At 34.5% G+C, this 26,912-nt stretch overlaps 1 protein-coding gene across 5 annotated transcripts in view; it reads left to right on the top strand.

The window, feature by feature from the left end:
* The window catches only part of TTLL7 (tubulin tyrosine ligase like 7), a 145,096-nt gene extending 125,625 nt beyond the window's left edge, over positions 1–19,471 (top strand). For 3 of the 5 annotated variants that reach the window (XM_045478035.1, XM_045478038.1, XM_045478036.1), the window contains exons 20-21: positions 3,718–3,891; positions 14,649–19,471. In XM_045478035.1, the coding sequence (XP_045333991.1) occupies positions 3,718–3,891; positions 14,649–14,769 (295 nt within the window). In that variant the 3' untranslated portion in view covers positions 14,770–19,471. Of the gene's footprint in view, positions 1–3,717; positions 3,892–3,982; positions 4,186–13,704; positions 13,900–14,648 lie in introns of all 5 variants that reach the window. The other 2 variants (XR_006712414.1, XR_006712415.1) reach the window with 2 other exon arrangements.
* The last annotated feature ends 7,441 nt before the right edge of the window (positions 19,472–26,912 follow it).

The following is a 26,912-nucleotide window of genomic DNA, read 5'->3' as shown; positions in this document are numbered from 1 at the left end:
ATGTGTATTCTGCTGCTTTAGTATGAAATGTTCTGAATGTATCTGGTAAGTCCATCTGGTCCATTGTGTCATTCAAAGCCATTGTTTCCTTGTCGATTTTCTGCTTTGGTGAGGTGATCTGTCCATTGTTGTAAGTGGGGTATTAAAGTCTCTTATAATTATGGTATGTTATCAATGACTTTCCTTATTTTCATCATTAACTGATTTATATATTTGGTTCTTCCAAGTCGGGGGCATAAATATTTACAATTGTCAGATCTCCTTGATGGATAGGGCCATTATGATATAATGCCCTTCTTCATTTCTTATTACAGTCTTTGTTTTAAAATCGAGCTTGTCTGATTAAGTATGGCTATTTTGCCTTTCTTTGGACATCCAGGAGCATGATAGATGGTTCTTCATCCCCTCACTTTCAATCTGCATGTGTCTTTAGCTCTAAAATGCTCTTGTATGCAGCATATAGGTGGATCTCATTTTTTATCCATTCTGATACCTTATGTGTTTGGATTAGAGCATTTAGTTCATTTATATTCAGAGTGTTAGTTGAAAGATATGAATTGAGTGCCATTGTGTTACCTGGTGACGCTCTCTGGTCCTTTCTAATCTCTGTGCTTTTGGTCTTCCCCTCACTCCCCCTCAGAGTCCCTCTTAAAATTTCTCGTAGGGCTGGTTTAATGGTCACAAACTCCTTTAGTTTTTGTTTGTCTAGAAAACTCTTTATCTCTCCTTCTGTTTTGGATGACAGCCTTGCTGGATAGTGTATTCTTTAGTGTATATTTTTTCCATTTGGCACATTGGATATATCTTGCCACTTCTTTCTGGCCTGCCAGGTTTCTATGGACAGATCTGCTGTTAACCTGATCTGTTTTCAGGTTAAGGACTTGTAGGTCAAGGACTTTTTTTCCCTTGCTGCTTTCAGGATTCTTTCCTTGTCTGTTTATTTTGTGAATTTGACTATATAGCTTGGTGATGGCTAACTTTTTTTCAATTTAATGGGAGTTCTCTGTGCTTCTTGGATTTTGATGTCTGTGTCCTTTCCCAGATTAGGGAACTTTTCAGCTATAATTTGCTCAAATAAACCTTCTTTCCCTTTTTCTTTCTCTTCATCTTCTGGGACTCCTATGATACAAATGTTATTATGTTTTAATAAATTGTTGAGTTTCCTAAGTCTGCCTTTGTGATCCCTAGCCTTTGTTTCCCTCTTCTTTTCAGCTTCATTATTTTCCATAATTTTTATCTTCTTTATCGCTTATTTGCTTCTCTGCCTTATCCATCCTCGTTTTTATGTCTTCCACTGGGTTGGCATCTCAGTGATAACATTTTTAATTTCAGCCTGACTAGAATTTAGTTCTTTTGTCTCTGCAGAAAGAGATTCTCTGGTGTCTTCAATGCTTTTTTCAAGCTCAGCTAGTATCCTTATAATCATTGTTTTAAATTCTAGTTCAGACATCTTACTTATATCTGCATTGATTAAATCCCTGGCCATCATTTCCTTCTGTTCTTTCTTTTGAGGTGACTTTCTCCATCTTGTCATTTTGGAGGAAGAAAACAACAACAACAATAATAATAGAATGGAATAAAAGTTTAAAAATTTTTAAAAATCAAATAAAGGAAGCTAGATCCTAGGTGTATTTTGGTCTGCTAGTTAAGAGAAGCTTGATAGGAAAAAGTGAAAAGAAAAAAGAAGAGAGAAAAAAATTAAAAATTAAAAAAAAAAAATATGGGGCGCCTGGGTGGCGCAGTCGGTTAAGCGTCCGACTTCAGCCAGGTCACGATCTCGCGGTCCGTGAGTTCGAGCCCCGCGTCGGGCTCTGGGCTGATGGCTCGGAGCCTGGAGCCTGTTTCCGATTCTGTGTCTCCCTCTCTCTCTGCACCTCCCCCATTCATGCTCTGTCTCTCTCTGTCCCAAAAATAAATAAACGTTGAAAAAAAAAAATTAAAAAAAATAAATAAATAAAGTGTCCATTCTGTATCCAAGAAACAAAAGAGAAGAAAAACACAACAAAAACAGAGGCACCAACAACAAAATGAGCCAACTAACAAACAAAAAAACCAAATGAAACTGGATCAGGTTTCCCCTAGAGCTGAAACTTTGCAGTAGTCTATGGTAGGCTAAACTCAGGGAAAGGATTTGTGCTGGGCTTCTGGGAGAGGGGTCTGCTGCTCAGATTCTCAGGCCAACTTGTCCTAATGGAGATGTGCCTGGAGGGCACAAGGGGGCCTTTGTGTAATGGCTCTATTCTCCACTTGGAGGCACTGTTTAGCTCATTGGGGTGGATCAGTGTTGGTGGGCTAATAATGATAAATGGCTTCACCCCACTCTCTAGTCTCCAGGGAGGGAAGTTTGTGCCCTCACAGATGCATGATCAGCCACCCTTCCTGTGTCCACTGCTTCCATCAGCTCCCTGCCTTACCCCTGTCTGTGTCTGAGCTGTCCACCTATCAAACAGTGCCTCTCTCCAGAGTTTTATCTCAGGCACAGCTGTGTTTCAAAACCCCACACTTCAGAGACCTTTACAGTTCAGACCCTCAGTGATCTTATGGGGGAGGATCTCACTGCCCTGTGGCCGGCTTGTCCCAGGAAATGGTCATGCCACCGTGCAGTGGCAGTACTCAGAGTTTATGGTAAATCACAACACACAGCTGGCTCCAGGATTTGCTGGCCTCAACTGGCATCTTTCTTCCTATATCGGTGGCAGCTTGATGGTGCCCACCTTGTCTTTTACCCACAGAGAGGTTGTATCACCTCTACCAAATGTACTCCAAACAGAGGAACCATTTCTCCCTATGGGACCTAGGGGATCCTCAGGCCAGTTGCCTTCTCCTGGGGCCCGGACAACACCAGAGTCTGACCTCTGAAACTTCAGACTCTGTGCTCAGCTGTTTATAAAAAAAACTGGCAGTATTGAAAACCCTCTCCTTCCCCCCTCCAGTGGTTTTGGGAAACCATTTTCTTGTGCAGTCCCCTGTGTGTGTTTTCACTCTTTCTCTCTAGCTGCTTTCAGGGGGAGTGTTTTCTTATGCAAACCCAAGTGCTGCTCTCTCGCTGCAGCCACCTCTGTCTTTCTCCTCTCCATGAAAATAGCTCCCTCCGCTCTGCAGCACCGCAGCTTTTCTCTCCCCCAGTTCACCTGTCTGCACCAAGTAACTTCCTCTGCCTTCCTCTGTATCTCAAATTATGCAGATTGTTCTGTTAATCCTCAGATCTACTTCCTAGGTGTTCAGAATGGTTTGATGTTGGTCTAACTATGTTCAAGGGAAGAGACAAGTATAGGGTCCCCTTACTATTCCACCATCTTAACTCCTCAGATCTTGGGATTATTATTAATATAAAGGTAAAGATAACAAGGACTTTAGAAAGCTTAAAGTTTTAGAATACCTAACTTTTGAGAAATAAGCTCGATATTTTACATATACTTTAATATAGAGTAATGGAAATTTTTAGGAGGTGTTGGGAAGCCATGCTGATAGCTACCCACAGTTGGTATCAGTAAAGTCTTCAGAGACAAATAGCATATGAATTCTATGTTGTGTTTTTTAATATAAAGATTAATTTTCAAATATATATTTATTTTATACCTTTCAACCACCTGCAGTCACTTCACATGTTCTGAGGCCACTTCTGCTTTTCCTTATTGGTTTGTTGCTAGGTAAGTGATAAGGCTGGTTGCCTTTTTTAACAGCCACATGAGGTCATGTCTGTTTCCATGCCCACAGATCCTCTTGGGAGAGTATTTTCAGTAAAAGCCCGGAGGTGGTGACTCCTTTGCAGCTCCAATGTTGCCAGCGCCTGGTTGAGCTTTGTAAACAGTGCCTGCTAGTGGTTTACAAGTATGCAACTGACACAAGAGGATCACTGTCAGGCCCTGGTACTGATTGGAGTAACTCCAGGTACTTGTTTACATTTCTACACCCTGTGAGTTTAATATAAAGTAATGCCACAATGCAGTTTGCAATTGAAAGTCTCTTTTCATTTTTATAGCTAGAGAAAAAGCTAAAGACCAAAAATTCATACCCGCTATTATCTACAAAAGACTTTTAATTTGCACAGTCTTTACCTTTGAAGGACCAAACAAGGACAACAGCCACAAACCTGAAGGTGACAGAAATAACCTACATGGAAATGAGATTATTTGGTTTATATACTTTTGCTTTCAAAAGCCAAGTAAAAGCATCCAAAAAATGGTAATAAACTTTTTGCTCCAATAAGGATGTTTCAGATTTATCCATCAGCCTGATAAGTTGGGAAGATGCCTTTAGTTTAATTTTTGTTGTTCAGTATGCCTCCACTACTCCTTTCATCACCAAACAAATCTATGGGAGGTGAATTTTGTTAAGTTCCATTTAAAAACTGAATTTTAATAAATATTGTCCAGTTAAAATAGGTAGTTTTCCAAATCATAAAAAATAATGTTGTTTTTAAGCTGCAAAAATACACAGAGTAAAAAAGAAGTACATTTTAGGATTTTTCTGTACAATCATAGTTCCCATTAGAATTAAAAATGGATATGCGACTTCATTTTTTGTATATATACATTGAAGTACTATTCAAGATAGAAGAGAATAAACCAGGGGTGCCTGGGTGGCTCAGTCGGTTAAGCGGCCAACTTCGGCTCAGGTCATGATCTCGCAGTCGGTGAGTTCGAGCCCCGCATCGGGCTCTGTGCTGACAGCTCAGAGCCTGGAGCCTATTTCAGATTCTGTGTCTCCCTCTCTCTGACCCTCCCCTGTTCATGCTCTGTCTCTCCCTGTCTCAAAAATAAATAAAACATTAAAAAGAAAGAAAGAAAGAAAGAAAGAAAGAAAGAAAGAAAGAAAGAAAAAGAAAAAAAGAAGAGAATAAACCATGACTTTGAAAAACTAAGTGATAGTCAAAAGATGATAGTATTCAACTAACAGTTGAATAGGCAATGAGGAAAATAGAACCACCATAGCTTGGATTTTCTTTTTGAAATACTTAGAAATTAATCTGTTTATTATAAAAATCACAGAGAGTATAATAAAGCTAACTTTCTATAAACTGACTTACAACAGCAGAATGGCTTGGAATATATTTAACAAAAAGTATTGAAAGATGTATTTTTAATCTTTGTATTGGATTCTGACTGTTGCATTACCTTTAGAAGCTGCTTGATTAGAACAATGGTAAGGATAAAGCTAGCCATTAATATTTGAAATATGTAAATATCAAAACAATATTCTACAGTTTAATGGTTTGAAGCAAATTATTGAACTACAACTTATATTACTTTCATTAGTATTTTCATATGGTTTGAAAGAATGATGGTCATCATTGAAATATTACAATATATAAATGAAGAGGCTTCATTTTAAAGAGTGATACTCTGGAAGGATGATCAGAAAAATCTTAAGTTCCAGTCTAGGAAGCATGGTTTCAAAATCTTTAATGTCACACTTGCAATTGCAGATTTTGTAACCCATTTTCTGTTGAGGGATCTTATAAGTTTTGTAGACAGCCAAAAATAGGATGAGGTCATTCTGGAGGAAGAAGTTACACCTTGCAGTTGGTTCAGGCCTTTTTATTTTCTCCCCCTTTTGGTGGTCAGAAGAGATATTCTTGACTCTGGAACCTTGAGCTCTGGACTTCTGATAAATGCTCACTATAACCCAAGTATGGTGATTATAAGCATTTTGGGGGATGGATATTAGTACACACACCCTCTATTTCTGCCCAAGTTCAGAACCATTTGAGAGAGAAATGTAGGAATCAGACAGATGATCATCAGAATGTGGCTTCGTTACTGAGTAAAGCTACATTAAAGGGCATGGTATAGATTTGATCCAAGTGAGTTCTCTAAAATTGACTTTGAGAATTAAATGTACTGATCCAGTCATAAGCAGAGCTGGATCAACCCAAACCTTCCACACTACCCCATAAAGTCTAGTTCTGTTGGTGTTGGCTAAAGAACAAATAAGGATGCACCCTTTCTGCAGATAGACTAATCCAACAAGAGAAGGGGGCCAAGCCAAGCACACCTGGTTCCTTCTTTTAAACCTGAAAATCGGGGACCCCTGGGTGGCTCAGCCAATTAGGCGTCCAACTTTTGATTTCAACTCAGGTCATGATCTCACAATTTGTGAGATTGAGCCCCACATCGAGCTTTGTGCTGACAGTGCAGAGCCTGCTTGGGATTCTCTGTCTCTCCCTCTCTGAACCCCTCCCTCTCTCTCTCTCTTTCAAAATAAATAAATAAACTTTAAACCTGAAAATCAGATAACTCACTTCTGGGAAAAGGCCAGAAATTTGGTGGAAATTCTTCTACTTGGAAACCACAAGGAGGGAAGAGAAATGAACTTGTCCTCCTAATATCTAGCTATTAAAACTCAAGTCAGTGTCACATTAATTTAAAAACATGTGACAACTAGCCGTATCTTCTTTCCCTTGTGAATTAAGAACCTATAGCATTTTACTTTATATGTAGAAGTCACTTATATTTATTAATGCATAGATAAATTTCATTTATTAAGTTACCTAGTAAAGTATAAATTAATATTTATAATTTAATATATACCTAATATAAATAATGTATAGGGTATACTTAAATACTATATGAGGAGATATAAATTTAGTTCATTTATCTATAAAATTAAAAGAGAAGAAAATAGAGATAACATAATAGAGATAACATATATATATATGTTATCTCTATTTTCTTCATGTATATATCTATTTTATATATATATACACACACACACATATATATATATATGTATATATTTTCTCTCTCTCTCTCTCTCTCTCTCTCTCTATCTCCAGGATACTAGAATTAAAATGTGTTTCTATATTTCATATACTGAGCTTCCATATAAGCTCATTTCACAAGGTGTTTCATGGCTGAAAACATTTTTAGTTCAAAACATTTTGAGTTCAAACTTCTGCCTTCGGTAATGGGCACTAGGTTTTTGGACAAATCTTCCTTTTAATACGAACTAGAAAAGCTAGACAAAATACCGATACCTTTGCTTGAAGACATTGGAGAGTTAATTGGGTACATAATGAGTGCTTGTTAGTATTGAGTAGTACTTTTTTTTTTTTAATGTTTATTTTTGAGAGAGAGAGAGAGAGAGTGAGGGAAGGGCAGAGAGGTGGGAGGATGGAGGATCTGAAGCAGGCTCTGAGCTGAGAGCAGAGAGCCTGATGCAGGGCTCAAACTCACAAACTGTGAGATCATGACCTGAGCCAAAGTCAGACACTTAACCAGTTGAGCCATCCAGGTGCCCCAGTACTGAGTAGTACTTTTGATAGACTCATGGGCCTAAGGGAAAAAAGTAGCAGTTCAAGGTCTGCCAAAGATGGGGATATTGGTAAACACCCTAGATTCCTAGGAGTAACAGTCATCCAGATGTTTTGCAAAGCAGAAGTTAACAGAATTACAAGGAAAAATAGATCTACAACCATAGATGGAGATCTATCTATCTATCTATCTATATATATAAATTAAAGATATAGAACATCTTAACAATATAACAGACTTAACTGTCATATATATGACTTAACTGTAATATACAGAAGTGAATCTAATAATCTCAGAATATAAAATACTAAGCACACCAGGAATTTTTACAAAAATCAATCATATAGTGGAATAACAAAACATATTTCAACAAATTTCACAAGACTTAACTCATACAGAGTTTTTTTTTCAGACCCCATGCCATTAAACTAGAAAATAATAGCAAAGATTATAATTGGAATATCCATACTTTGGAAAGATAAAAAAATTATGCTTCTAAGTAATTGATGAATCAAAGAAGATCAAAGATCTTAATGGTCATAAGAAAATATTTTGAATGAATTTATAACAAAAATACTATAATAAAAATTGCAGTATATAAAAAATCATTATTATAGGCATATTTATAGACAATTTATATAAATTGGCATTAGGCAAGAGGAAGGCACAAATTTAATGATATCAGTAACCATTTTGAAAAATGACAAAATGACATTAAGATAAACCCAAAGAATACAGAGAAAGGAGAGCAGAAATTAACAATAATGAAACAAACAATAAAGATTAACTTGGCCAAAATGTGTTTTTGAAAAGACTAGTAAAATTGATGAACAACTTGTGAGACTGATCAAGAATACAGGAGCCAGAAATAGTTAACATCAAGAACAAAAATGGAGACATTACTACAGATCCTACAAACATTGAAAATTTTGTAAGAAAACAGAAACAATTTCATGCCAATAAATTTGGTAATTGAGATTAGGTTAACAAATTCCTGGAAAAAGACATATGTATTACCAAAAGTGACACAACTTCTTGTTAGGAAGTCTTATATAGAAATTATCAAATAGTCTTGACTATTGAAGAAATTGAATCAGTAATTAAAAACCCTCTCAAAGGTCACTCTAGATTCATAGGTTTTCACTATCCAATTCTATTAAGCCCATCTAGAGAACAGACAAGGAGGGAACATTCTCCAACTTGTCTTATGAGGCCGCCATACATTTGATACTAAAACCTAACCAGGACATTATGGCAAAGGATAGTAACAGCTCAATCTTATTCCAATGTAGATGCAAAAGTCTTAAATGAAATATTAGCAAAATGAACCCAGAAACTTTAAATCGGATAATGTATCATGACCAACTTCTGTTTATTGCTTCAATTTAAGGGTGCAATAACAGTAAAAAGTGGTCAATGTAATTTTTATAGGATAAAAGATCACTTTAAAAGATACATATACATCACTTGATAGAATTCAGGGTACATGTTTTTTTAAAAATGCAAACTAGAAACAAAAGGGAAATTCTTTAATTTAATGAAGAATAACTACAAAAAACCTACAACCAACATGCCTAATGATGAAATGTTGAAGGATTTCCTTATGAGATTAGGAACAAGACAAGATTGCCTGTTATTACCACTTCTATTTATTACTGTACTAGAGGTCCTAGCTGGTTCAATGAGGCAAGCAAAAGAAATAAAAGGCACTAAAGTAAAACTCAATGCTAGTGGATATGATTATTTCATAGAAATCTAAATAAATCTACAGATAAATTATTAAGTAAATTTAATAGTTTTAATGAAGTCAAGGTCAAGAAAATCAATTGTATTTTTTCTTTATAAACAGCTCAAATATGAAATTTTAGATACGATATTATTTTCAGTAGCATCAAAGAATAGTTAATACTTAGGAATAAATGTAACAAAAATGTGTAAGACTTTTAGGTAGGAAAATGTAAACTCTGGAAAGATATGCCTTGTTCATCATTGGAATCAATATCATCAAATGTCACATCTCACATAGATCTGAACATCTCTAAATTCAGTGTAATCATAGTATAAATTCCAACAAATTATTTTTTTGGGGGGGCACAGTATTTGACCAAAGCTTATTCTAACATTTATATAGAAAAGCAAAGGGCCAAGAATAGTTAGGACACTCTTGAAATAGAAAAATAAAATGGTAGGGTTTATTAACTGTAGTGTACTAAGACTTTTAATAAGTTAAAGTAATTTAATTTAATAGTGTAATATTGCCAAATAGATAAATAGACTGATGGAAGCATTCAGAAAGTCATAAGTAGACCCAGGCATATATAGAGACTTGATTTATGAGAAAGGGAGGTACATTTGGTTTATGACAAATGGGAAAAAAGAAATTTGTTTTAAAAAATAGTGTGGAGGCAATTAGGTTTCTAAATAGTAATAAAAAAAGGAAACTTGAACTTACTGATACCATGTACAAAAATCATTTCCAGTGAATTGACTATACAGATGTGAAAGGCAAAACCGAAGATTACGCAGATAATATAATAAAATATTTTCATGACTTTGAGGTATGCAAAGATTATAAAAAATAGGACCAAAAGTGCACATCATAAATGAAAAAACGAATTTTGCTACATTAAAATTAAGAATATGTGTTCATTAGAATATATCCTAAGAGGGTTAAAAAACAAGCCACTGAATGGAAGAAGGTATTTGCAGCCTGCATAACCTGTGTAAGATTTTTAGAAAAATCTTACAAACTTCTAAGAAAAATCAGAACAGTCTATAAAAAAATTGGGGAAGATACTGAAAAGGAGGGAGGGTGCTATAGTATAAGGTTCTGGACTGTTAGGAATATTCAGTTATTTAACCTGGGTATCAGTTTTACAAGTAATCACTTTATAATATTCATTAAGCTAGATGTTTATGTTTTATACATTTTCAAATGTGTACTATACAATTGAGTTAAAGACATGGTACCATTATGGCCCTAGGCCAAGATAGCTTGAAACATCTATCTCAGAACAGGGGTAGTCTTGCCTAGTGAGGCTGATTTCATAACACATAAATAATATTTCACCTTTGTGCACTATTTCTTTGGCTCTATACTCTATTAAACAGGCATGGCAGAATCTATTGGACTCTTCAGAAGAGAAAACTGAAAACTGAAGCTCTTGGAGGTTAAATAGCTTATCTAAATCCACATTGCTAACAATGGCAGAAGTGGGACTAGAGCTTCCCCCACCCCGTACCCCAAATCAAAGTTAAAACAATGGGACAATCCACACTCATTAGGATGGCTGTTATCCCCAAAATGCAAAATAATAAGTGTTGGTGAGGATATTTAGAAGTTGGAACCCTCATGCATTGTTATCTCAGAATGTGAAGTGATGTGGCTGCTATGGAAAACAATTTGGTAATTGACCAAAAAGTTAAATATAGAATTGCTGTATGACCCAGCAATTTCACTCCTCAGTATAAACCCAAAAGAATTGAAAACAAGTACACAAACAGATGCTTGTGCAGCAATATTTATAGCAACATTATTCACAATAGCCAAAAGGTGGAAACAACTTAGGTGTCCACCAACAGATGAATGGATAACACCATGTGATATATACATACAATGGAATATTATTCAAATAGTCTATATAAAAGAATAAAATTGTGACTCATGCTACAACATGGACAAACCTTGAAAGCATGCTAATTAAATAAGCCAGACACAAAAGGACAAGTATAGTATGATTTCACTTATATAAGTTATCTAGAAAATATCTAGACAAATTCATAGACCGTAGAATAGAGGTTACCAGGGAATGGGAGGAGGAGGAAATGGGGATTTCGTGTTTAAGGGCAAGGAGTTTCTGTTTGGGATGAAAACATTTGGAACTATATCACGGTGATGGTTACACAACCATTGTGAATGTATTTAATGCACTGATTTGTACACTTAAAAATGATAAAACTAGTAAGTTCCATGTTATATATCTTTTACCACAATAGAAAAAAAATTAAACACAGGAAAAATATTATGATGAGCTTCATTTACCTTTGTTCCCCAAACTAGGAAGCTGAGTTTATTTTGGGGTCTGAGGGGCCCTGATCTTACTCTAGAACAATCTTGGAAGGTGGGTGTAGCTTAAGTTTTCAAGGCTAATTCCCTACCAGTCTTGTAATGCTCACATTCCAGAGATCCTCCGTGGTCAGCAATAAGTTGGCATTGACAGGCCAACCAATTCTACGTCAAGTAGAAATTAGACAAATACATGTTTTATGTCTATGTGATGGATATGTGAGGTTGTACACACCTAGCCTCAGAGATGAGAAGTGAGAGTATAAGTGTGAGGTATTTTTCCTTGGTATCTACAAATTAGCTATTTTTGTACATCAAGAGTAAGCTAGAGTATAGGTAGAACTAAACTTTTCACATTTTTTTGGTGCTTTAACACAAAATCTTTAGATAGATATATATAGGCTATAAATGTACTTCCCAGAGATCTTCTTCTTGCTAAAAATGATCAAATTGTATTATTTAATATCATTGCAAAGAACATTTCAAAAATAATCTTTGATGTTCAGCTAGTGTGGAATCTCCCAAGAGATATTAATGGAGATTTTAAGGCATATAATCCATTGTGTTTCCCTGTTATGCTTTTTTTTTTTTTAATTTATTTTTCAACGTTTATTTATTTTTGGGACAGAGAGAGACAGAGCATGAACGGGGGAGGGGCAGAGAGAGAGGGAGACACAGAATCGGAAACAGGCTCCAGGCTCTGAGCCATCAGCCCAGAGCCTGATGCGGGGCTCGAACTCACAGACCGCGAGATCGTGACCTGGCTGAAGTCGGACGCTTAACCGACTGCGCCACCCAGGCCCCCCTCTGTTATGCTTTAAAATATCCCACAGCACTTGCTTTAGGGAAACAAAGTGTTTCTTTCAATGTAATTTCATATGCTTTTTTTAGTTCACACTGAACTTTTTTCCTCAGAAAAAGTTTCATTTTAGCTTTTTCTGCCTCTATTAAAAAGTTTAGGTTTGTGGATGTATATTTTTTCTACTTTCTAGGTTATTTTACACTTCATAGTTTTGAAAAACTGAGTATAATCATTGTATCCATTGGTTTTAAAATTGAAATTCACACAGAGAAATGGCCATATAATACAGTAGCTAGGAGCACTGATTCTGGAGTTGGTGCACATGGATTTGAATCTGAGCTCTGCCATTTACTGGCTGTGTAACTGTGTGCAAGACATTTGACCCCCATATGCTTTAGTGTATTCATGTGTAAAATGAAGCGTACAATAATATCTACTGTATAGAATTGTTCTGAGAAGTAAATGAGTTAATATTTGCAAAGCAATTGGAATAGTGGTGAGCACACAGAAAACACTAAATGTTACATAGGTTAAATAAAATAGTATAGCTACCCCTGGACTTCGTGTTCTTATTTTATTTTATTTTTTTCATCTGCGGAATGGAGATCTTTAACTCAAACAGATATGTGGATGTTATTGTAATGTCAGTAGTAACTATTGCTCAGAAATTCTTCAAAAGGAATTTGGTAGAAGTTATTGTTTACTCTGAAAATTATCAATGGTAATTTTCAGTAGAAGAATAACTCTCAACCAATATAAACTAGTGGGTTTTGGTCAAACACCTTATTTTCTTTTGCACCTCTGCCTTAGATAGGAAGGGAGTCTTTTCATGACAGAAGACATCAGATTAATCATCATGATTCCACTAGCTCTTGACATAATAATTAATCCATATAAATTACCCAAATGATATTAAGAAAATAATTTATATAATCTGTGATGTGAGAAATCAATTGTTTCATTATTCATCACCCATTGTGCAATTTTGATTTAATTTGGTTTGTTGTATTATTTTACTGCTCTATTAACTTAATGATTTGAGCAATTATTTATAGTTTGTGGTACTAGGTAATAGATTTAGAGGATATTATTAGATAATTCATGATAAAGTGGTGTTTATGAATATTATAGACAATTCTTCCATTTTAATTTGAATGCTGTATGCAACTTTATCATAATGAATTCATATTCTTCTATAAAATTCATATAATACAGCTATAAGTGTAATTTTCTGTTGACATAGAGGTATAGTAATTATCAACATTATTTAATGTAGAATAGGTAGCTAATTGTACTCTTGGCTGTCAGTTTCTTTGTGTATCTCTGGAAGTGTGATACCGTTGCTGTTCTAAAGTCAAGTGAAAAAAATAAATGAGTTGATGCTCTACCATTGTTTATTTTTTCAAAAATTTCAAACCTCCTTCTATTGCTGACTATAGTTTTGGAAATTCCTCAAAGATGTCTTTGTCCTGACTTTATACCATGTCCTTCTCATCATTACCAAGACTTATACTTTTAATAGCTATGTTTATGTGCATTTGCTCATGTGGATTTCCTTGTGGATTTCCATTTTTCTCTAGATATATAGATTGGAGTGGCCTAATGCTAATCAAAGTTTTTCCAGAGAGAAACAAATTATACAGGTGCACATTCTTGTTTACAATTCCTTATTCTCAAATCTCTGAAAACTAAAAAGGAAGAGTAACCTTTTTATTGGCAAATCTGACCTGACCTGAATTGACATGAAGTTTTTTATTGTTTTCATCTTGTTTATTGTAAGTATGCATACATTTAAATACAGAAATATTAATGATTTGATTTCAAGATGCTGCCCCAAGCCCCCATGGAGATATTATATCATATATAGTATATACACTATATTGTTCTAAAATCTGGATAATTCACGTATTTTCAAATACGTTTGGCTGCAAGGATTGCATGTAACCTGTAATCATGATTGTTTTTGGTGTTCTGTTACCATAAGAACTATGTGGTCTAGGAATATAAATTTTATAGTTATGAATTTTAATCTTTAATTTTTCTCTTAGATTACCTTAGTCCTAATATATTGATGAAATGTTTTTAAATTATAACTAGTGGTTCCAACATCCTTGAAACAAACAATTATTACTAATGTGGCTAGCCAAATTCTCATATCACATACTTTTAAGAAATATTTGACTAGTTTCACACATTATTTATAGAGATTAACAATGAATTCCAAATTAACATGAGCCATGCAAATAGTTTCCTAGCATGTGAGTATAATGGCCCTATATGGGATGTCTTAGGACACTGAGATCGTCATATATTGCATCTATAGGCAGCTCTTTAGGTAAGGCTTTTATGAGCACCTTCCCACCTCCCCACCTCAGTCTGGGAAAGGGCATTTTTTATGTTGAATGCATTGTTATAGTATTGTTTTTCATGTAGGATATATAAAGTATTAACCAAGAACACTTTAGTGAGACATGTTCATATTAACTTGTTTGTGAAAGTATAACTTTTTAACTGTCATTTATAGGTATTTATTACCAGGAAGTACACAATTCTTCATGAGAACACCAACCTACACCTTGAAATACAGTTCACCTGGAATGACTCGCTCCAATGTTTTGTTTACGTCCCGATATGGCCATTTGTGAAACAGAAAGGAAGATCACCATGGATTATGCATAATAGCAATTCATTTTTTCCCTCCAATTTAAACATGCAAAGAAAGTGACCATTAAGTGCTGTTTTATGTATATATGACATATATGTGTGAAAATATATACACATGTGCACTCAAATAATACATATATATTTATTATAATATATGAAAGAAGAATTAGCAGAAAACTGGATATAAGACTTAACCTTTCTGGAAATGTAATAAACCATGCTAAAATTGTTTACACAAATATGTGAATGTCTAGAATTTGCTAGGTTTATAATTAATACGTTCCTACTAGAAATGTTATTTTTGCTGCAGAATATATAAAACAGAATTGATCTTGAAGATCCCATTTCAGTGTTAAATTATTTTCTAGACAACACATCTTTTGACTTGAAAAAGCATTAATAGTATAATACCTTATTAATTCTCTTATATATAGTAGCCATTTAAAATGAAAAACAAAGCTAGAAGCCTGGTGTTGCTTGATGATAGGATTAAATATAAAACGGGTTTATCATTACTACAGCACACTGCAAACTACTATAAAAATCCCAACCTGAAATTCCCAACATTTTTATTTCTCCATATGAATATTTAGCTACTTGTGATGATGTACATTTTCAGTAAGGATCTAGTAAGATCATATAATGATCTAAAATGGAAGACAATCCAGTGGGTTAAAGTAAACAAAACATAAACTAGCTTTCATTTTTTATGTTTCATTGGGAGTCACATAAAGGAACAGAAAATGATGGTAATAACAAACTCTTTCCATCTGATTTTTGTATCTCATATCACTCACTTTTATTTGGAAAGTATATCTCCAATGGGTACATATGGTTAAATACAATTTCTTCTGTTCTTCAGAAGTAGAAGAGTTAACATTTCAAACTCATTTTGGAGTTATAGGGTAATGTGTCACACTTACAAGTCTCTCAATGTTGAGACCAACTAACATTGCAAAGTCTAATAAAGAGTTTCACATTGTACCATAGAAAATAATCTAAATTATTGCAAATGGAAGATTTGGATTACTAAATATTATTAGTCATGGATGTACCCTTGAGAATTTTCAAAAATCAAAATAGAGTATGAAGTTTTCTTTATGTGTAAATTTATTCTGCATGAATTTCTTAGCAGTTTACTTCCTTTTCTTGCTTACAGTTTCAAAAACGATGGGTGAGCATTCAGTTTTCCATAAAAATATCAACACAGCAGTATCATTGACATGGAAGTCCTTAGAAATTGTGATATTCATCTTTTAGAAGTTTGTTTAAACTTCTCCCAACAGTCTTATTTTCTCACAGATGCTAATTATTGGCAAAATGTAGGAAAGTTTTACCTTTTACTATCCTAGAAACTGTTTTCAGTAAATCAAGAAATGGCCCCAAAGCAGGAGAACTTAAGAGAGGCAAACTGTCCGGTTTTAATTTACAAATTGGATAATTAGCAACCTGAAGTTGTAAGTTAGATACATTTTGCTTTTAGAGCCATATTCTGAGGCTGTGATAGGCTAAAATAGGTTTTTCCTTAAATTATCGCTACTTGATTCTTTATGACTACCTAACATCCATATTCCAATAGATACTTTTCCTTGCTAGATGCATCCCAAAGAAGAATTTGTTATTATCTTTGTGGAAAAAGAGGATGAGGATGTCAGGATAAAGGAAGTTACATTTTAACTCTGAGTATTTGTGACTCCACTTTGTGAATTACTAAATTCATTGCAGATTTTTTAGAATTAATAATGTAAAAATTGGGATATTACAAAATCATTTTAAGAGTGATCAGCAAGTGGGTCTTTTCATGAAGTATTTTTTTAAATCATCTTTCTTTTAAATTCATGATTTCTCCATGAATGAGACATAATTTCAAGTATCATATCAAGTGATATGATATCAACTCAGTTTGTTGGTCACTCACTTGCATTAATTTAAATCAAAATGGTTATTTCTTATGCTAGAGTGGGTGCTTTGGAACTTCTGTCCTTAGTGATAGAAGACTAAAATTTTTATTTAAAACAAAAAAGAAGAATGTTTAACATGGGGATGAACCCTCTCCCCCTAGAAAACACATACATACATACACATACACACACACACACACACACACACACACACACACACACACACAATTTAAAAACCAAAAATACGTTAAAATGTGTGAAATTACCCAATGAACAAATTTCACTTCTCTAGCTACTTAGAGCTGGCTTTTTTTGAACACCAGAATTTTATTGCTCACATTTGCATATTTATACTGATCTAGTTTGATGTGATAAAGTTGTGAATAAAAGCCATGTGCTCATTATTTATATATGCTACCTGGTATGCTGTGGACTATGGTTGCTATAGTGCTTATTCCCTAATGAGAAACTAAGAAGAGAAGATACACTAGTAAACCATGAAAGTCTCTAGAGGCCACGGAAATGTTTTAGAGGTATAAAATATTCCTTAGTTTTTATTATAAATTTTTTATTCGTAGGGTTAAAACATATTAATATAAGTGATAGTACGGGTCTGATTCTCTCTCTCTCTCTCTTTTCCAGGAGAGAAAATAACTTTATTTGAAAAACTCCAGAAGTTATTCAATATTCACAGGAGTTTTTAATAGGGAATTTGGGTTACTTAAGTTGAAAGTGTATTTTCATTCTGTTAGAGAAAACATATCTCTACTCATTCTGTTAATCTAAGATCAGAATGCTTTCCAGAACCGTATATGATTGCAATGATTTCCAGAATTATATAAAAAGCAATCTTTATTTTAAGTCATCATCTATGAATATGGTATGAGATTACAGATTTGTTTTCACTTTAATTATCAAGCATTGTAATTAATTAGCATTTGCTTTATGTAATCCAACTATTGTGATTCATATTTTTATTTATTTTTATTAGCAACAAATTTTATTTTACTAGCATTTCATTTACCTTGTGTGTATGAAAATGAAGCTATAACAGGATCAAATATGGAAATAACCTCTGCCAGATGCAAAGACTTATACATATTTTTTCCATATGTCTAAATTAGGTCTAACTACACAAAAATCGCCTACTAATTTCTCCTCCCTAAAACTAAAATGAGCCAAACTCAGACAGAAACAAACAAAAAAACACTCAATTTTCTTTTCATGTAGTATTTACAAACAACTAGATGATAGTGGCTTGTAGACATCAAGGATTTCATTCTAATTCTCTTTTTAATTTGGAAAGCATATGATTATAGAATTTCAAGTTGGAAGTTATCTAACTTGAAATTTCACATTGTAATATAAATTAATCCAAGTGCTTTTGTCTTTAGCATGTCAAAGCCATTGTGTAAAATTCTTTTTAAATCTAAACATACACATTATTTGACCTTTTCAGTGTAACAAAAATTGATAGTTGCATAAACTCTATTATTTCTAGGTTTCTATAAAGCACTGATTCATTTTTAAAAGGGTATTCTTTAAAAATAATAGCAAATACCTCGAGAAGAGTGACAGAAAATACCTTCCTTTTCTTTTCTGTAATGCTAATTTACATTTCAGATCTTAGCTTACCTAGTTTTAAGGGCTAAGCCATAAAAAGTGTAACTTCAAATAGTTGTGTTGCTGTGACTTAATTTTTGAAAATTGGCTTTGCTCTTTAAATTGAGAAATTTATGTTTTCAAGTTCTGAATTAGTTATCTAAATATTTTGGGTTAATAGTACTTACAAATAAATTAAAAAAGTGGAAATATATTCATGATGAAAATTGTATTTCTTACACTGCTTTTTATTTCTTCCTTTTTTCTTTGCTTCTCCTCATCTTCTTCACTTTAAGCTCCTTTTGAAGTTTTGACCTTTGTGTGGAGAAGGTCAAGAAAAGATATCTGCTGCCTTTTAAATATCGGTTTTCCTTGTATTTTATGGTGGTGTATTTTTGCCTCGGCAACAGTAAAACTTAGATAAAATGTGTTTAGATCAAGTTCTATTCATCTGCTATTTTTAAGAACCAAGTTTCTACGCCTAGAAAGCATGGATTGTCTAGACCATTTGAACCAAGATGTATGGATACAAAGAATAACCTTGCAACCAAAAAGTAGTATATTAAAACTTAGTGCACTCTTTGAGATTGTTGCCCTTTTTTGGTGATTTTTCGCCATGTCATAAGTGGGTGTATGGTATATTGAAGGAAAATGATTCGGGTAACACATTTTGTATTAACTGGGCTGTATTATCTAAGAAGGGCTACATAAAACTTTTATTTTATCCATCCCTACTAACTTGAAAACTGTTGGTAAAATCATTATTCAACAGACTAATATTTTTTAAATAAGTAAGAAGGCTTACCTTACAAAAGTAATCAGATAATGCTCTTATTTCTGTTTCAAAGGCTAACAATGGCAGTTCTTGGTCCTGAACTGGTTGGTTCATCCAATTAATACTGTACACGCTACAATATCGAATATTAATAGATTTGCTGAAGATTCTGGGTTTCAAGAATAGCTTGAAAGCAATACATTTTGCTACCATGAATCATGACTCAAATTATCCCCCATGTGCTTTACTACCTGTGTATGAATGCAAATGTTGTTACAGAAAATATGCTTGAAATGTCAACACAATGTGCAATTACTATTGCATTGTCATGCTTTAGCATGTGATATCTGTATGGTGAAGTTATTTCAATTACTATAATAAAAAATGTTTAACATAAGAAAGCTACAACATGTCATCAAATGGTTATTTCTGTTTTACACATACACACCGTGTTTTTAGTAGTGGAGGAGACTGGTCAATTAAGCTTTCAGGTGATGAAATATATTTTCACAGTAATTTTCTTCTGCTGTGTAGACAGCAATAGCACTATGGGGATAACTTTACCTTCTATTAAAGTCAGGTCGAGTAAACAAAATTGGTGTCAGTTCTTTTCCTAGTTAGCTGAAAGGCAAACCTTTCTAAAATTTAGAAATGATATTTTCATATGTCTCTAGTATCATTCCTTATAACAAAGTATTACTAATCTGAATAGAATTATATTAGCATCTTAGTTATGAAGTTTATTTTTCTTAAGACTTTATCATTTTGTCATCGTTAAAACATCATACTAAGCCTCAGTAAGAAGCATATCCTAGTCTCATCGCCATTCATACCATTGTTCTTTAAGGTGATTATACAGAAAGAAGTTTAGAATATTTTTCCTTTAAAGAAAGGAAGCACTTCGGTTAAAAATCCTGTCACGAGATAGGAACTTGAATGCATGAATGCCTTCGTTTTTGGAATTGACGATAACATGGTATAAATATTGACTTAAAAATGGTTTTAAAAATTTTAAATTATTTTTATAATGTTAAAGTATTCCATGAATGCCTTAAAAGTTAATTTTTTGACTTTTTTTTCAGTGACAGGTAAAGATGAGGCTAGTGTGGGTAGTTTGGTATCTCCTTATTTTATCAAATAATTTGTAAGATATATGTATAAATTCAATTAAATGACTAGACATCTTTTTAAGTTATAAAATAAATCCTGAAATAATTTCAAGTGTAGAAAACTTCATACAGTGCCGTAAAACTAAAATAACACAGCTATTTTGCAGAGAGGAAGATAATCTTTAAATTAATTTGGAGAGAGTTATCCCTTCATGATTATTCATGTATGTATAGAATATGGTGACAACAATGCCTATCATCATGATCCTGTAGGTTTGTAAAACATTGGGTGTAAAATGGGTTGTGTTTCTCTACTTTCAGGACCTGAGTCCTTAGTATCTTAAGATATGTTGAGAGTTTTCAGCAAGAGATTAGAACGTACATCAGTTTCTAAACTAATTTTACTATGGTACCTTTCATTGAAATTCATTTCCCAGGACTAATCTTCTGTTGACCAAACTTTGGAAAACAAAAAACTAAACCATTCATTTATTAATAAAGTAATCAAGGTATTTACTTAATCATTTATCAAATATGCACTGGTGGTATAATTATGAACACTGATAAATCTAGTGCAGGAATTTACTTGAACCTGTCAGTTGAGAAAGAATTGGTCATTTCCGGAGGAATCTTTGAAGCAGGGTTTCAACAGGGATGGCTTGATCCAAGAATGATGGTCACAGGTAAATTACCTTAATGGTAAACCTGAGCTGTATTAGACATTTGCAACACAATTGTGATATGCAAAGTGATATAAAATGCTTAAGAATGTAGTCAGAATGAGGTCTGAGCTTTTAGAAAAAGATATTAATGATTTCTTGGGTCTAACATGATAAAAGTTTGTCTCTAATGAGATTCTCTTGTCACCCATCAGCAGATAAGAGCTTTGTACGTAACACACAGTCTATCTAGAAGCACTTGCCATTTGAAAGCATCTTCTTATGCAAACAAAAAAGGCTTCTTGGTTTACAACAAATTTCCCTCAAAGCTGGAATTGATTAAAAGTTTGTTGGATTATTTATGAGAGGCAAGATTTATTGGACCAAATTTTCCCCATATCTAGGTTTTCTTTAAGCAGTATGTTAGACACTTTGGAAGCCTTAAGAATTTTCATCACATTCAGTTCTGTTTGGTCCCATGTGAAATATTGCCAAATTAATCTCCCTCCTAAAAGTGTAGTAAATCTATGACTCTACAGAGTTGTATATTGAGTGGTACTAAGACTGATCTAAACTGAACTGTCTTACGTAGTTATCAAAAATGTTGAAATTTTGACTTAGAAAGTAGTGTCTTGACTGTTGTAAGGAAATGATGCCATTTTCATATCTTTACAGCAAGCGGATCTTCAGTATTTGATATAGTAATAAAAACATACAGTAAGAAAAAGCAAATTCCAAATCTTGTCCTAAGAACAGGTGCAAGTAGACATAAACCTTTTAAGTACTAAATTGACACTGTTATGACAAAAACTTGCAAGGATGACTCAAAGCGATATAAATTTAGCCAAGCTCTGTTATATTATAGATAGACTGTTGCTAGCATTAGAATAAATAACTTTAAAAAGGTCAAGGAACATAATAAAATTCATTTTCAAGCCTGCAGTATTCTGTTAGGAGTAAAAATATATCTACATGTGTGTAATATATTTGATTTACGGGAAAAATGTATAGCACAGCATATGTGAAAAATCTAGAATATATAAACCTTAATACAATCTAAGAAAATACCATTTCAGCATATAACTTCATTTTCATTAAAATGATGAAAATGTGAAGTCAGAAAATCATTTAGTCCTTAGGCTAAAAATAGGTAGATCATCAAAACCTAATATCATTTTAGCTCAAATTGGTATTTATTCAGTAAATGTTCTACATTTTTTTGATTCTTCCCAAACTGAAGCAATAGACTTGTCATAAAACATTTAGTACAAATAAAGGATAAGTAGATTCCTCAGAAATTAGCTTGATTTTATATTTTAGCCTCAGGTTTCTCAGCCAAAGATTACTTATAATTTGCTTTGGAATTTGTTTTTTCTGACCATGTCTACGTTTCTCCATTTCATCTCATTCCGTTCCACGTTTCCCATGTGATGCATTGCCATGGTGCCCTCCCTTGAAGAATGGTAATCTTTGCCTACTTTGGTTGTTTTAACTAAAACATTGAATTCTTATCATACATGTGTGGGAAGAGTAAAGGCAGATCCCACTTCTGCATTATTATTTGTACTTTGGATTAATATTTTTTTTTAGCAACTTGGCTTACAGTCCTAGTGTCCTATTTCTCTGGATAGCAGATAAATGGTCACAACTTCTCTGTAAAGTTCTGTGGCTTCTAGGAACCTCTTGAGACTATATGCCCTGGAAAAACCATGAGAGGCCACTTCTAGACCTTGCTTCGCCCTGCATTTGCTAAAAATTTCCACAGCAGTTTGCAGATCTGACCTAGGTGCGTAATTATTAAATGGGGGTTACAGATTTCTGAAAGACTCCATAGCACCATAACACCTTGCCAAGTAATCCCAGGGCTTTGGGAAAATGAAATTAAGCACCTTACAAAGACTGGAGTCTTTACTGTCTTCCGTAGTTTATTATTTCTCATCTACATTTTAAATTCACTTTTCCTACATAATAGAAAACACACTGAATAGGAAGCAGATGACATAAGTTTCAACCCTGGTTTTGCTGTGAACTTCCTGGGTGGGAGAGAGTTCATTTCCTAAAAATAATAGCAACTTTGTCTACATGAGAGTCTTGTGAGGAAAATAGGAAGCACTAGTGTCGGTAGCAAACTACTGTAAATTCCTCATTGTATATAAAAAAATGTCTCACTGATGATCTGAAGACTCTATGATTCTAAATCCGGAGGGCTATCATTGGGCTTCAGGTTCTCCAAGAATGGGACTAAGGAAACTTGTTACTGGGTGGTAATCCTCTTCATTCAATAAAAACCTTTTGCGGACCCACTAAATTCACTTTCAAAATCACAAAGTAAGGTATTTACACAGCGAAGAATTTTAGACAAAACAAAACCAAAACCCTTAGATTTTGTTATTCCCAATTAAGTAAGATGCTGAGTAAAAGAGTGACCTCAGACGCCAGACGACCTGGGTTTCAATGATTCTGGGCCTCAGTTTCTTCATGGTAGAGCAGGGCTTTCTCTGCAGTTTTGTGGGGAATTATTGGAATGTTCTATGTAGAGTTCTTAGCCTGGCACGGACCTCCCAATAAATGTTTGTTGTTATTTTTATTTCCACATGAAACACAATTCAGTTGATATATTTTAGGACTGGGGGCTCCTAAAGCCAATCTGGCATCTGGGGCATCCTTCAGGGTCTCCCACTGCACATTTTCCAGCCTTGCTCTCTGCTTTGTTCTTTCTTTTATAGTACGCCAGTTTCAGACAAGGGGCAGGGTACTTGTTCATTTCCCAAAAGGTTTCTCTAACCATTGAGATCTCTGAGTAAATACTGAATTGAAGGGCGAATTGACCAATCGGTAAAGAATTAGTCATATTTGTTCTTAGGAAATGGTAGTTATAAACATTATAGAATTATCACACACATGCCTCTTCTGAAACAAGAAGGTGTAGAGAAAAATCAATAAATGAAAGATTTTTATTGGCTATTCCTGGTTTTGTTCAACAGGGCCTGATGAGCACCACAAACAAAACTAGGCCTCCTATCTGCCAAACACCACTGAACTGTGCTCTGAGATAAAAAGAACTCATATTCTTGGTGGGGAGATACATAATCACTATTATATAATACTAATGAAGACACGTAGTACAATGGAGATACGAGAGGGTATGTGGGAGTACAGCAGAAGTAATGAGTATGCTTTGTGGGAGAACTGGTGTCAGTGTCACAAGGGAGCAATTGAGTTGGGTTGAGTTGGGTTGGCCTTGATATGTGAGCAGGATTTCAACATACAGAGCCAAAAAAAAAAAAAAAAAAGGACTCCAGACACAGGGGATGTCAGAGGTGAGACGGCCTGACTGACTGAGGCAACAGAGAAGCTTAGTGTGATGTTGGGGTGTTGATGGAAGAAGAGAGGTAGGTTGGGGCCAAGTCACGAAAGCCTTAGATGCCACTCTTCAGAGTTTGGGTTTTACCCTTTATACAATGGAATCAATGGACATTTTTTATATCAAGTAATGAGGAGATGGCATCTGCATGTTATGGTGTTGCCTATGTTGGCCTTGCGGCGAGGGAGGAACACAGGCCTTGGAGGCAGGAGAGTAGGACACTGTGACTGCAGGGCACATAGGTTAGGACAGGGGCTTAAACTTCAGTGGGGTGGAGATGATCCAGATTTAAGAGAGGTTTCTGAGGAATAATGCCTCAGATTTTTTGATTTATTTTGTGTGAGGAATGAAGGAGAACAATCAAGGAATTGTCTAAACATGTTTTCGTTGTTGTGAAAAAAAATCTTATTTGGTCTAAAAAATGATTGTGTGTTTAATATGCAGGCTAAAGGTTGTTTCCTTCAAGGCTGCTTACCTTGGCTATGGCATGTAATTTCATTTTGACAAACACGTATTGAGTATCAGCTCTGTGTCAGGGACCATGCTAAATACCAGAGAAACAAATTATTATTAATAAGATAAACGCCCTCACTTTCCATGAGCTCAAATTCTAGTACAGGAAAAAGTCACCTAAACAAATAATTACAACAAAAGGTAATTATTTGTAAGGAATTGCCTAAAATGTTCTATTGCTGTTAGCACGGAACACCTCTAGGTAACGTGAGGACCTAGCTCTGGTTCCCACATGGAATGGCCCTTACAGCAGCAGGGGTAATGAGTAATGCAGAAAGCAGAATTGATGTTTAATGTTGTAGACTCTCAGGAGGCGAAAGCAGCTCAAGATAAACTTTCTCTTCAGAAAGGACTCTGGACACTCTACAATTTTATCTTTAATCCAAATGATGAGAAGTATGCACCGTGGTAGCTAAGAGGCAGGATTCAGGAAGTGAACTGCCAGCATTTGAATCTCAGCCCCGTCACTTCCTACCAGTCTGCTCTTTAGTAAGTTCCTTAATACCCTCTTTCTCATTTTCCTAATCTGTAAAATGGGGATAATAATGATAGTAGAAATAGGGTGGTTATGAAGATTGATTTGTGCATTTCTGAAGACATCAGTGAGATGAAGTCTTATGTTCATTTTTTATGATAGGGAACCTTCAGAATAACTATACCAGAAGTCAGGTTTTTATTTTATTAAATAAATACCTTAGTGATTTGGTGCAGTTTTTTAAAAATTATCTTTATTGTATGGTTTCACAATAGATTCTGATTATATGTTGTATTTAAAACCGATTCTCATATATCTTCAACTTAATGATTTGTAACATTGAAAATTGCACTCCCATTGATTGTTCTCCGCAGTGATAGCTCTTTCTTTCTATGTTACTGACACGATGATCTTCCTGTCCTTCTGTCAATAATATTAGAAACAATCTTACATCACTAGATATATTTCCATTCCGAGGGTTTAATGATAAAGAGACAAGTCTTGCTGCTTTAACGATTATATTTTCTCTAACATCTTTTTTGTCTCTAAAATACACTTTTGTTACTGGTTTTCATCATGAAGAAATACATGGAAAGATTAATTTAAAAGGCACCATATCTGCCCTCGATGTCTGGTACTATTTATCAATTGCTCAGCTGTGCTGTCACTGTTAGTGACATTGTTGGAACCATTTAACTGAACCATCCCTCAATTAGTCTCTTGCCATTATTTATATGTAATCATTAATTAATTAATATTATATTCTTTTCAATAAAATAGTCACCTTGAGGTATAACATCTTCAAGTGGGTCCAAGGGGAAGGAAAAACTGGCCTAATAAACCTTCCCTTGAGAATCCTCCCCACACAGTGAACTGGACCTAATGCAAACACGAGCTGTTGGACTGTGCATGAAGAGTTCATTTCAGTGCCTTTGACGTACGTGAGCTGCAGAACACTGTGATACTTTAGAAGCTGCGTTTTCTTGTCTTGTACAAAGGATGCTCTGCTCTGAGGTTTAAACAGCACAACAGTGGTTTCCTGAGTTTATTTCTTTAAATGTACGAGTAAGTCTTTAAGGGAAAGGAAGACTGAGGAATCTTGAGTCTTGCCTCCCAAAGGTGAGTGTACCCCAAGGAGCACACAAAAAGGGCTTGGCTTATGGAACATCATTTTCAAGTCTTTGTCAAACAAACTTTGTCTTACATTGTATATGCCTTAATTTATGCCATTGAACATCCTCTTTATTCAGTCTCATATTAAAAATAACAAAAGTGTGCAGAACACTCTCTCATATTGGTTGAGTGTGGTATTTTGAGAAATTAAAAATTCCCAAAGTTTACCCAGCTCTATTTGACTGCTGTAGGGAACTGGTTAAAAATATGATTGGTGGGGCACTTAGGTGGCTCAGTCTTTTAAGCATCTGACTCTTGATTTAGGCTGGTCAAGATCTCACAGTTCATGGGATAGAGGCCCGCCCACCTGGGGCTTGGCTTCCACAGAGTGGGATACTCTCTCTCCCTCTCTCTCTGCCCCTCCCCTGCTCTTGTGTTCTCTCTCTCTCTCTCTCTCTCTCTCTCTCAAAATAAATAAACTTGAAAAAACATATGATGGAAGTGCGTCTCTGAAAAGAATCTTGTTTTGGAGGAGAGAACATGAAGAAATAGTCACGGTGAATAGTTTCTATTCTGACAACAAAATGCCATAAATCGTTGGATTTATAAGTGG

This window comes from Leopardus geoffroyi, chromosome C1, assembly GCF_018350155.1.
Source record: "Leopardus geoffroyi isolate Oge1 chromosome C1, O.geoffroyi_Oge1_pat1.0, whole genome shotgun sequence".
NCBI classification, from domain to species: domain Eukaryota; kingdom Metazoa; phylum Chordata; class Mammalia; order Carnivora; family Felidae; genus Leopardus; species Leopardus geoffroyi.
Note: the sequence above shows the minus strand (reverse complement) of the source record. Positions and strands in the feature narration are given on the sequence as shown.